The sequence below is a fragment of the Schistosoma mansoni genome, chromosome W (assembly GCF_000237925.1).
Source record: "Schistosoma mansoni strain Puerto Rico chromosome W, complete genome".
In the NCBI taxonomy this organism is placed as follows: Eukaryota; Metazoa; Platyhelminthes; class Trematoda; order Strigeidida; family Schistosomatidae; genus Schistosoma; species Schistosoma mansoni.
Genome location: NC_031502.1, coordinates 21355072 through 21368727, shown reverse-complemented (window position 1 = coordinate 21368727; position 13656 = coordinate 21355072). Strand labels below are relative to the sequence as shown.

At 37.0% G+C, this 13656-nt stretch overlaps 1 protein-coding gene across 1 annotated transcript in view; it reads left to right on the top strand.

Annotated features, from left to right (window-relative positions):
• The window catches only part of Smp_130710 (putative axonemal dynein intermediate chain inner arm i1), a gene marked incomplete at both ends in the record, with an annotated part of 32488 nt that extends 20972 nt beyond the window's left edge, over nt 1–11516 (top strand). The window contains 4 exons of the mRNA XM_018788950.1: nt 1364–1437; nt 2980–3134; nt 4058–4183; nt 11488–11516. Of these exons, the coding sequence (XP_018654442.1) occupies nt 1364–1437; nt 2980–3134; nt 4058–4183; nt 11488–11516 (384 nt within the window). The remainder of the gene's footprint in view (nt 1–1363; nt 1438–2979; nt 3135–4057; nt 4184–11487) is intronic.
• Between the last annotated feature and the right edge of the window lie 2140 nt (nt 11517–13656).

Sequence of the window (13656 nt, the reverse complement as noted above, 5' to 3'; positions counted from 1 at the left end):
AAGAAGAAGAAGAAGAAGAAGAAATTATCACCATACTTTTCTTAGTTAACATGCTTGAATAGTAATGAAATTGAGAGTCAAATGAATGTCATAGTGTAGTGAATAAGAACAGAAATGGGGGCAGGCGAATGCACATGAATACAAAACAGTAAATAGTTCATTTACAAAATATTCATCAATAGTCTCAAACTTCATTCTTCTTTCATTTCCACATCAATCATTGTCTGTTTTCGTTCTCTTCTCTTTTAATCTTCTTTACCTTCTATCTCCAGGTATTTCACTTTCGACTGATGTTACACACTACTTATATCTATCGACATCAGTAGCACACATCATAATAGTAATATTCAAGTTGACTTTCATTAACAGAATATTTAGTTCTCTATACAGATGTATCTTTTATTGGGTGTCAGTTGTTTATGCTAGTCCAAACAAAAGAATCTTCATTAAAAAAGGTGTATATTATGATAAAAGCGAATATTGAAACGGTAATAAAGCTTTCGAAGCATTGAAATTTCATCAGCTTAACATCTATTCCTTTTCATCTACTTGACTTGCATAATAATTAGTGTGAGGTTTTAAAATAGTGAAGTTTGGACTATGTTTTCTTTGATTAAGATCATGAATTGATTGGTGTTAGATCACCATTGAAAACCTAGAAGCACTGGACAGCCGTTATGTTCTAGTATTGAACTCGTCAGTGCGCACAAACGAATCCCACATCCGGGGTTCGAACCCAGGACCATAGATCTTGCCTAACTTCTAGAACATTGAGCCGACATACACTCATGTTGCCGCCCAAATTCCATCGATTCATAAATGGTTGCACAACCATTCATCTATTGTCTGAGGTAGATACCTGTCTCTACCCAACATAAATTAGACTCCAATAGTAATGGCATTCCCAGGTGAGATCGAAGGTTCTGGGTTCGAATCCCGCGGGCGGAATCGTCAATGCGCCTTGTTGAGGAGTTCCATACTAGGATCAAACGACTTTTCAATGCTTCCAGGCTTTCAATGGTAGTCTAGATTAGACTGACTCATGAATTCAACATTGAAATTTCTATAATCTCTACAAACCCCCCATATTGATTTATGTGTGGGTTGTGATACTACCCGGGTGCCCAAACCGAGGCAGGTGGTTTTCCGCAAGAATGTAGTGAGTAGGACTACCCTGATAATTGCTGTATACGCGTGGTCATGTGAGAGCATTTCGAGAGGGAGAGCTGACTGTAATTACCCTCGGTCTTACCAGGGCATTTTAACGTAATGTGCCATATTGTGAAAAGATACCATTTAATCTGTCTAGTAATCAAATTTCCACCTGATTTTAAGCTTATTCATTCTTTTTTAAACCATATAGGTTGGAATGTTTAATGGTGTGGTTTTTGTTTATGATGTAAGGAAAAATGATCCTCTCCCGGTAATTGATACGACGTGAGTATTTGTTCGTTCTTATCAAAGTTATATTCTATTGTCAATGTAAAGTTCTTTATGTTTAATCACGATACTGTAAAGAGTAAAAAAGACTATGACTGAATGAATGATTAATATTATAAAAGTCATAATTAAGGATGGAATTATGGTGTGTGCTACTGATGTTGATAGATATAAGTAGTATGTATCATCAACCGAAAGTGAAATGTCTGGAGGCAGGATGTTAAGACGATTGAAGAGAAGTGGACGAAGACAAAGAGTGACTGGTTTGGAAACGAAGGAATAGTCAAGTTTTAGACAATTGATCGAGATTTTGTAAATGAAGTAAATGAAGTCGTTCGGTTTTTTACGACAGCTTTTAACCTCCTTGGCTTTGAAACACCACATAATTTGTGTGGATTATACTTACTTATCACCTCCCGCTTCTTGAACAATCTTCGTCATCGCATTTATTTATGACAACGTTCTCAGTCCCCGAAGATTCTCGAAACCTGTAGAACATTCGTGAGACATTTTCTTTGGAGACCGAACACTTTAAAAACCAATAAAACAATGGGATAAATTTCACTGTGTTATCATTACTTACTTACTTAGTTACGCCTGTTACTCCCAATGGAGCATAGACCACCGACATTTGTATTGAAAATTCTGATCTTGATGTTGGTTGACAATTGTTTTGAGTTCCAGATGTTCTTCAGTTTTAAATATGCTGTTCTTGCTTGCTGATTCGCACCCTCACATCTGCATCAAATCCACCGTGTTCATCGATGATGCTGCCCAGATATGTAAAGGTTTTCACATCCTCCAAAGCTTCTTCAGTTGGTGCATGCTGTATTGTATCGGAGAGTCTTGCTTTTCCCTTTGTGGCTGCTAATTTTTTCTGCAGTTCTCAATGTCATATGCTATTTCAATCAGGAATTTGTTTAATTAATACAGAGTACATAAGTTCTTTTAAGCTTGAAACCCTTACGTACTGATACTACTGATACTCTATGTGTTGCTAATTTTAGCACCAATTTCAGTGACTCCAGAAATCTAAAGTCATCTAAGATTATAAACACGTACAAACTGAAATGATACGGTCTTTATGTATAAGTCAACCTTTTCAGCTATTTATAGGTTTTTAAGTTTAAGGTGTTTTTAAAATCGTACAAACATTTACATTGTTTACGTCAATATTTGTTTCCCTTGACTAATAAGCTCCATTCTTGATTGAGATCATTAATCGATCAATGGTAGACCACCATTGAAAACCTGGAATCACTGAACAGCCGTCTCGTCCAAGAATGGGACTCCTTAGGAGTGCGCACCCACGATCCTGCACGCGAGACTCGAACGCAGGACTTTCGGTCTCGTGCGAGAACGCTTAACTTTAGACCACAAATCCGTCATCCGACAGTGGCAATGTCTAACATCAACCACTCCACGAGACTGAGCGACCATCTTCCATTGTACTTAGCTTCATTCATTAGTATGAAGTAGTTATGCATTATATCATAAATCATAGTTTTATTCCAAATTATTTTATCTTTTTTCGTATAGGCATGCTACAGGAAGACATTTAGGACCTGTACGTAAATTACAATGGATTTTTAAAGAATCAAGTTTAGCGGAAAATTTACAGGAAGTTTTAGTATCTGTATCTAATGATGGTCGAGTAACTCAATGGTTTATTCGTAAAGGTTTTGAAAGTGCAGGTATAGTGTATTCTTTTGTTGATTGATTTATAATATAGATATACTCTTATTTCACCCCAGGTTAAAGTCGCTGTAACAGTACTCTTCCGTAACCTTACCTAGTGGTTGGATCGTAATCGTGAATAAACTAATGTTAAGAGTGTGAAGTGATGGATACAAACGCAGTAGTTTAAATTAACTAAGCTTCCTACGATATATGAAGTCCTTATCCGTAATCACCTGCATAGTTGAGCGCGTACAATGTCGAGGTAGAATCAGATAAGTATCTATATATTGTTCGGTCAATCATGAAGATGTATAAATTCTAGACATATATTTGAGGTAATTTTCACCATTATATGACTTCAGCTGTAGGAACCACAGAGAAACAAGAAGATCTGAGCGGTTTTTTTCATTCTCTTCTGGGAACGCACGATCAAATCTAGGTTCGAAACCAATCCCTCAAGATCATGCTGGGGACTTTATATCCTTAGGCTAATAATCCTGCATCAAATGCATCTTATTTTCAACTTCATTCAACTCGCGATTTGAAGCAACGATTAACTAATATCACTATCAGGACATCTAACTTCATACATGTTTGAATACCATAAGTCATGACTTTAAATCTTGACTTCAGAAATTGATATTAAAGCTATTCACCAGTGAGTACACGACTTGCCAGTTACAGAGGTGCATCATAGATTCATTGACTTCAATCTATTTATAAACGGCAATTTTTTAGTTTTGTTATTCTAACTACTGATAAAATACAAGTACTGTGAATGACAGTTCAAAACATAAATCTTTGTATCAACTAATACAATATGCGAATAGAATATTTACCATTCCAACCAATCAGATCATTGTTACTAGATCCCATCTTAGAAAAGGAAACAGTTTTTTTTTACGGTATTTGTATAGATCTTTTCTTTTTTTATTAGATCTGATGATACTTAAACAAACATATTCCAGTGTTCTAACACCGATGAATACATCTCAAAGAAGTGAAGCTTTAATATCACGAACTGCTTTTGCAACGAGTATGGCTTTTAATAAACGTGATTTAAGTATGTAAGTTTAATAGTGTATGTGAATATTGAGTTACTTATGAAGGAGAGAGAGAGCAGGACTTATGTGATTTTTTTATTCAACTTCCAAAATATAGAACGTATCACGTTACTAACCTAAGTTTCATCCTTATTGAAATATATCAACAAACAATTTATATATCAAACAACCAAGCCGGTGACTATTAGAACTCAGTAGCTACGTGTATAACGTGATGGCGTTTTCAAGAGAACGGTGATGGGTTCAAGTCCCTGAGTGAACATCAACTATGGAATGTAGATACATCCAGCTGATCAGTTCCAAATAGAATGAAATAAGCATCCTCGACTCCACTGTTAACCACCATCTATCTCTACTTAGAATGGTTGTGTTTTAACGTAATATTGAGGTCATTCGAACACCATGTACATAGAACAATAACATACTGATCAATTACAGTCCCAAACATTGATCGAAGGATTTAAACAATCAATACAAAAATGAATTGGAAACTTTACGACATTGCACAAGTTAGTGGCCATTTGGGCGAGACTATAATTTATGGAAGAGCCAATCAGAAGCGTTTGAGGGATTTCAAGGTCACGGCGCCGATTTCAGTACCTGATGCATATGTACAATCGGTTCACAAAGGATTTTAAAGAAAACGTGACAATTAAGCGGCTAAAATAAATTGGACTACAAAGAAGTTCCTGTATTTGTAATTGCGGTAATTAAATGACTTGTAGACCATGTGCAGACTACCGTGATGTTGTCCTTCGATGTAATATATGTTGAAGGATGACGTTTGCTAGGATAGGAACCTTTATCGTTCGATCCAGATTGAGACTAAGGCCGCTAACTGTATAATAAAAGCAACAACAATATTGGCTGCAATAATCGCAGATGTTACTGAAGCTTCAGCTGTTCAGTGGTATGAATATTGTAGGGATATATCTATAATAAAAATGATAAACTTATACAACCGGAGTACACACAAACAATAATGAAGCTATGTGGTCGAGGATGAGAAGATTTTTGTGACCTTATCATGGCTCCAGAGACCAACTATTATGGAGCCATATGGATGAGTTCCTCTACCTTATGCATTACGATTTTGGAACCTATGAACCTTTTTCTAACCTTGATAAGTTTTTGGACTATATGAAAGAAGTGTATCCACCTCAGTTATTTGGTTTTGTATTATAAATGTTTACTCTATACTGACTGTTTACTGATTGGCTAATATTTCTCAAAGTCACTCAAGATTCGTCCAAGGGTCGTCGACAAATTATAGTCTCGCCCACTGCAACACGGAGACCTTCAAAGGTTTTTGATCGTTATGGTCACTTGTCTGAGAATTTAAAGGCTTTGAAAAGATACCTCTGAGTTTATGTGTCACCTATGTGAAACCGTGACTAGGAAACTGTGTCCAAACAGCTGATTTATGTCTTATTAAGGATAATAACACGTTCGACTGTGTGGGAACGAAGTTAAAGGTCTAACAACAAGCTTTACGATGGGTGCTTAGAACGCCTGAACCTTTTCAATAAATAAGCAAACTGTTCAGATTGATTGATTAATGTAGAAATGTTCTATAGACAAAGAGACTTTATCAAACTTTAGCTTATTCAATTTTTCTTCTTCTCATATTAAAGTTACATTGTTGGCACTGAAAATGGACCAATATATAAATGTTCTTATTCCTATAATGAACAATATTTGGATACTTATATTGCACATACTGTAAGTCTAATTACATTTTATTTTGATCATTTAAGTGGGGACAATCGAATGTTGAGATAAGATGATGGTTGGAGGTGGTCAATAGGAAACCCTGTTTATACAGGAAACCCTGGACCCGGGTTTCGTGCTACTTGGCACTCATCAGCAAGGTGTACCTGTAATCTTGAGGGAGCTGGCGCTCCCTGATGGATTCGATCTCGTGTCACTCAGCTTCACAGCTAGAGACGCTACCACTGAGCTATTAGGGCCGCGACTAGGGTTTCCTGTATAAACACGGTTTCCTGTTGACCACCTTCAACCACCATCTTATCTCAACATAACGAATGCAGTGTCGAGCCACCTAGACTAGTGGCCACATTGTAACTTGATCGTTAGCATTCGATCAGCACTAAGGACTTGACACGCATGACTTTGATCACCACCCAGTGATCAATCTATTGTAACAATCGAATGTATTAGAATATCAAATGACAGAATCTCTTAGTAAAATCTGAGGACCATACAGTAAATATTTCATTTACAAAATATCAATCCATTGTCTCAGACTTCATTGTTCCTTCTCTTCCACATTATTCATTCTCTGTTCTCGTTCTATTCTCTTACAATCTTCTTAACCTTCTGTCATCAGGCAGTTCACTTTCGATTAGTGATATGTACTACTTATATCTATTGATATCAGTAGCACACACGACAATTGTACCTTACTAGTATTTATATGTATATCCTTATTTAGAAATGAACAACCATAACAAATCCTTTCGTGAGATTAGTTGTTTTTCGATTCATCACATCACAGCCTTCCATTTGAATAAACTTTTGTATTGCGAGATATTGCAACAGGAGACAAGTTTATGGATATAGATATGCTGAGGAGTCCCATACTGAGATAAAACAACCGTCCAGTGCTTCCAGGTCTTCAATAGTTGCGAGAGTATAACTCTGAATCATACATCTCTTCTTGTTCACTTCTAGTTTTTGTAGAAGTTTCAGTGATAGCTACGATTTGAGTTCAGTATTTGCTCAGGATTAACTTCATTTAGGATTTGATTGAAAACCTAGTATCACTGTTCAACCGTTTCGCCCTAAATATGCAGTTTCTCAATGACGTATTTTCTCAACCCCACTGAAGACCTATTCCTAAACCTTCTGGTTTTATGACTAGCTTCTAATCACTGGGTCGAGATTGAGTGGTACACGTTTCTAACTTTAATTAATTCATGTTATAATGAAACAACCAAATACCGATAAGGACTACAGTTTTGTTTCTGAAACCTGAACGTCCTGAGTTCATTCCCCTATGCGGATATAGCTGTACAACCCTTAAGTGATCTCCTGGTACCCTAGTTGATATCAGTCTGTAACAAATCTCACCTTCAAAGTAAACTTAATCTCACAAAGCTAAATCATAGGTACTAGTGTAGTAAGCAAGATTACGGGTGGGGAAAATTGATTGTATTTGAGCGCAAAATTACAGACTATCTTACTAAAATCTGACAACCATACAGTAAATAGTTAATTTGCAAACTATCAATCGATTATCTCAAACTTGACTGTTCCCTCTGTAAATATCAGTCCATCTTCTCTGATTTCATTGTTCATACATTTTCATACCAATTGCGTTCCATTCCGGTTCTTTCCTTATCAATCTTCTAGTGAAATACATTCTATGCCTGACTATCACCATATATTACTTATGTGGACATAAGTAACCTACACCACACTAGTAACTGTTTACATTCGATACTTCAGTTCATTGTATCTCCATGTAACTACTATCTTGCTATATTACTTCCAGTTGCATTACTTGATAACGTTTCATATTCTTATGTACAATTGTGTTCTTATCTATTCATCTTCATAGTAACTTCATCTAATAGTGAAAATGAATTTACTACTCACAAGTAGTATATGTAGTACATATATATTTCCAACATGAGTAATTCTAATTATTATACATAATGATATATACTTAGCAACTACTACTAATTTGATTTCAATTATTTTTGTTGTTGTTGTTGCTGTTCACTCTAATTACTTTTCCATACATTTCTAATCTGGTGAAATCATTAAAACAATGAATTTTAGTCTTCCCCCCCCTTTTTTCCCTTATGGATGGATACGGATTCATTGTATTGACTTAAGTTTACTTTCATTGAAACGTTCTTTTGAAAAACAAAAAAAAGAGAAAATCTGTAAAAAAAAACTTAATAAGATAGTCAATTAAAATCATTTTCCATGGTAATCACATATACAACGAATGCTTGTGTCCTCTAGTGTCCCTTCCAGTCATATAGAATGACGAAGCCTAGTAGGCCATTCTGGAGAAGAGTGCTACATCGAAGCACGGCCCAACTATCGGGGCAGGATAGCTGTTTCTGCACTGCTTACGCAGAACCATTAAATAATACTCACAACCCTTTTTTGTCATTTTTGTTTTTGTTTGGGAAGACTCATTTTTTTCACCACTCTTTTGAACCCTCAGTAGTTATGCAATGACTCTTTGTAGCATTTGTAATCATTCTCGGGCATTAGTAAAGTGGCTGATAAGGCCGATCTCCACCACCCTTATTACCGCTCACGTTAGTGCATGGGATGGTTGCTATGATCCAGGAGGTACGACGAGGACGTGTGAGTCGGATTTTACCTCCTCTAGTAACATTTTGTACACTTCTCTCTCTTCTTCCCGAAATATCTTCAATCTCTTTTATGGACTAATGACTTTTGTTTTGTCAAATGATCACCTGTTTTATTGTTTAACTGTTGTGTTTTGTTTGTTTTTTGATTGTTAACCTAATAGAAAGGATTAGTTTTATAAAGTTTGTAGACAAGTGATAGGATATAAGAAATCTAGGTCAAACGGGGTTTCTTGGCAATAGCAGCTCAATGCTGAACAATAAGAGAAGTGGGCCAATTGAAGCTAGACCACCATGGAAAACCTGAAAGCACTGGACGGCCGTTTCGTCCTATTGTGGGACTCCTCAGCAGTGCGCATCCACGATCCCGCACCAGCGAGATTCGAACCCAGGACCTACCAATCTCGCGCCAGAGCACTTAACCGATAGATCACTGAGCCAGCCGGCATCCAACGGTGTTAATGTCTAACTTCAACTGATCCAAGAGTTATGAGCGACCATTCACCAATTGCCTTCAGTGAGTTGTTATCTCACACAGACGTGGTTGAACTCCACTGGTCATTGCTTCCCACTAGAACTCCAGGACATGTATCTTGAAGTCAGTCACTGAAGGCAATTGGTGAACGGTCGCTCAAAATCGTGGATTGGTTGAAGTTAGACATTAACACCGTTGGATGCCGGCTCAGTGGTCTATCGGTTAAGGGCTTCGGCTCGAGACTAGTAGGTCCTGGGTTCGAATCTCGCTGGTGCGGGATCGTGGATGCGCACTGCTGAGGAGTCCCGTGATAGGACGAAACGGCCGTCCAGTGCTTCCAGGTTTTCGATGGTGGTCTAGCTTCAATTGACTCATGATTTCAACTGTGAAAATACTAAATTCTCCACAAAACCTCCTCTGATCAATCAAAGAAATGCTTGAAATTAGTTACATAAGAGAGTAAATCCTAACTCTATTGATTAGATTCGATCAGGACTCAGGACTAGACAGCTGTTATTATGTATACTAAGTAGTAAGTGATCAGCTAGTGTGTAGATACTCCAGCCTAGAAGGGGACTATTCCATAGTAACATCAATGACTCTGAAACAGATATGAATGGAAATTCAAATCAAATCGGTCGTATCAGCTGACTAAAGTGTACAGGCACATTGTGTAGATGATTACCAATTTACATGTAACTTAGACCAGACAAAGCTCCCTGTAGACTACTACCGTCATTAAAAATAGCTTCTCTATAAACCCTCTAGTTTTCCCAAATAAATTTAACAAAATGAAGTAATCATGGGACCTAGAAGTTTAAATGTGACACTTCTGCATCTTCACATATTCACACACAAAAGGTTACTCATATTGTAGGAAACGAGAACACAAGAGGGAATAGCCGATTGTATTTGTATACAAAATTACAGGATCTCGGTGAAATCTGAGAATCATACAGTAAACGTATCATTCGCAAAGTGCCAACACTTCACTTCTACCCGAAGTTTGTGCTGATGACGTCGTTCATAAGGACGATGAAAGTTCCACGACCAAACCATCCAGCTCAGAGAACAAACCTACATCAAAAAGTGCCAATCAATCTTCTCAGACTTCATTGTTCCTTCAATTCCACATGAATCATTCTCTGTTCTCGTTCTCTTTTCTTCAATGCACTTAACCTTCTATCTTCAGGTATTTCACTTTCGATTGATGATACATACTACTTATATCTATCGACATCAGTAGTATACACCGCAATATGACCATTAGAGAAAATTAGTATATATAGAATTAATTCTTGTTAACTACTACTGATTACAACTACTACACAAGGGATTCATTTATCTCAATTAATTAAAACATTTTAATTATTTAAAAGTTGGGAAAACTTTCTTTTTTGGTGTTTTAATGAAAAGAATAAAAAAAAAGATCATCATTGGTGGAAACCGATGATTGATCGAATCAATGTTATGGAGAAGAAGTAGAAGAGATCCGATGATTGAGATCCAGACAATAATTATCAGTCAGTCAGTCAACTACAACGTAGGATCAGGCACATTTATGAATCGGTCCAAGTTGCCATACTTCATCACCACAACAAGATGAACACCGGATTCATAGAAGTAGTTACTTCAATGGTAGTAATATATAAAAGAAAGGTTGTATATAAGGATATAGTATAGGAAGAAGGATATAATGCAACTTTAAACTCACGGCTTAAGGGAAGATAAAGAGTATATACACCTACGCCATTGTGATTGATTCTGAGCCATATCATCTAGAATCTCCAACCATTGGTTACGATAGTCAGGTGGACCCCAACCAAGTAGTCTGCATCTACCAACATGGGTAAGACTAGAAGTTAGTGACTTCAAGCACTGATGCCATGTTTTGGTTTGACCGCCTCTAACTCTCTTCCAACCATCCCCTACACTAGTTAGCATTGTGCGGCGTGGTAATCGGTGTTCAGGCATACGTAACATGTGGCCCAACCATCTCCGTTGATGAAGATTCATGACCTCATCAACTGATTTACCATCATTCCCTAATACCCTGTGTCTAACCTCATTATTACTTACCCTGTGATCCCAGCAGATGCGAGCAGTATTTCTAAGGCAAGACAATAATTATAGTCACTGATGATTAAGAATTCTAAATTAAATGATTTAAAAGTTGGTAGATATAGTGTTGAAGTAGTTCATCTATATCTATCTATACAGTTTTAGCAAGATTATAGTTTCATTCACTTCATATACTACTGGTCTTCTTGGTACTACTATGACCTAACTATTACACAAGGGATTCATATGTCTCAATTCATTAAACATTCTGTTTATTTAAAAGATGGGAAAGATTTGGGGGGGTATTTTGATGAAAAAAAACTTATCTTCTATCATAATGATCATATAATTAATGGTTTTATTCCATTTTCAGCATGACTTTCTATATCATCACGTTTAATAGTTTTAATAGGTGGACAACAAAGTTTAATTAATGATTAGTTTATGTGTTTAACAGATGAAGATAACTAGTATTGAAGAAATCTCTGTACCAGTAAGTCTAAACATAGGCAAGGAAAAAACTATAATCCTCAAATACACCAACCCAATCACACTTGATGGAGAAACTATGGAAGAAGTGGAAAGTTTCATGTATCTGGGTAGCATCATCGATGGACGTGGAGGATCTGATGGAGACGTAATCGTGAGGATTGGCAAAGTAAGGACATCATTCCTACAGTTCTACAACATATGCAACTCAAAACAACTGTCAACCACTAGCAAAGTCAGAATCCTCACTACGAACGTCAAGACAGTTCTGCTGTACGGAGATGAAATTCGGAGAACTACTACAACCATCATCAAAATAGTACAAATATTTATAAACAACTGTCTACGAAAGATATTGAATGTTTATTGGCCGGATAACATCAAAAACAATATACTGTGGGAGAGAACACACCAACTTTCAAATGAAGACAAAATTAGGAAGAGATGTTGAAAGTGAATAGAACACACAATGAGGAAGTCACCAAACTGCATCATGAGGCAGGCCCTTACTCGAAATTCTGAAAGGAAACGAAAAAGTGGAAGACCAAAGAACACACTGCTCCGAGAATTGGAAGTAGATATGAAAAAGATGAACAGCAACTGGAAAGGCTTGCCCAAGACAGAGTTGGATGGAGAGTATTAGTGGTTGGCCCATTCTCCTTCACGACTGGTAACACTTGAATATTAGGAAAAGAGAATAAATTTTAATAAACCGAGCATTTCGATGGAGTTTTCTTCTCTGAAATGGATAGTTTGGTCGCGGAGTTTTCATCGATATTCTGAACAACATCATCAGTACAAACTCCATCAAAATCATCCACTTGAACTATAAATCTTCTCCACCATCTCAAAACTTGAACACTTTTCAATCAAATTTCAATTCTATGTCATTGTAGTCATGATAATAACAAGAAGATGAATTCGTAATCCACACAATTAGTCTAATCATTTATCGATTGGGTGATATTACACATTTACACAAAGTACTGATATTCGTATAATAAATAGGCGCTAACTTGAATCCTTATTGGCTATGATACTTGAAGCTTGTTTTACATATACCTTACGATTACATCCCTCTATTTCAAGTCTTTTATAACATTAGATTAGAGAAATTATCACAAGGGGGTTTTGTGGACATTTTAGTAATTTTATATAGTTAAGATCATGAGTCAGTTGAAGCTAGACCACCGTGGAAATCCTGGAAGCACTGGACGGCCGTTCCGTTCTATTATGGGACTCCTCAACAGTGCGCATCCACGATCCCGCACCAGCGAGATTCGAACCCAGGACCAACCAGTCTCGTGCCAGAACACTTAACCGATAGACCACTGAGCCGGCTTTCAGCGGTGTTAATGTCTAACCTCAAACAATCCACGAAATTACGCGACCAACTTCCATTGAACTGAGGTAGATACCTGTCTCTACCTGACATGGATTAGCTGCACTGGCCACGACTTCTCACTGGAACTCCAGGAATTACCTCATGGAGCCAGTCCCGCGAGGCGGGACCGTGGATGCGCACTGATGAGGAGTCCCACAATGGGACGAAACAGCCTTAAGGCAGTGCTTCCAGGTTTTCCACGGTGGTCTAGCTTCAATTGACTCATGATCTTAACTATATAAGATTAGAGAAATGTTAAAACCGACAGAAACCGAGTTTGTAAAGTCAATGAATGTTGGACTGTTTCATACTCATTAATAGAGGCTTCCGAGTTGATATATTAAAAATCTATGCTATATATCCTACGTGTAAAATGTATAAAGGCTGAATCCCGTTACATACATACATTCAATTTTTTCTGTTCTATCAAATTTTCAATTCTACTCATATTGTTCATCCTCATCCATGATAATTTGAAATTCAAGGTGTTTTTGGAAGTAGTCGACAGGATACCCTGTATCTAGGTTTTATTCTATTTGGGACACGTCAGAAAAGTATATTTACAATCATGAGAGAACTGGTTTTCCCTGACGGATTCTATCCCGTGTCATCCCGTCTCACAATTAGGGACGTTACTAGTGAGCTATTCGGGCAGCGACTAACCTCTTTTAGGATTGGAATGTATTGGCAATTGATTGATCACTGAGT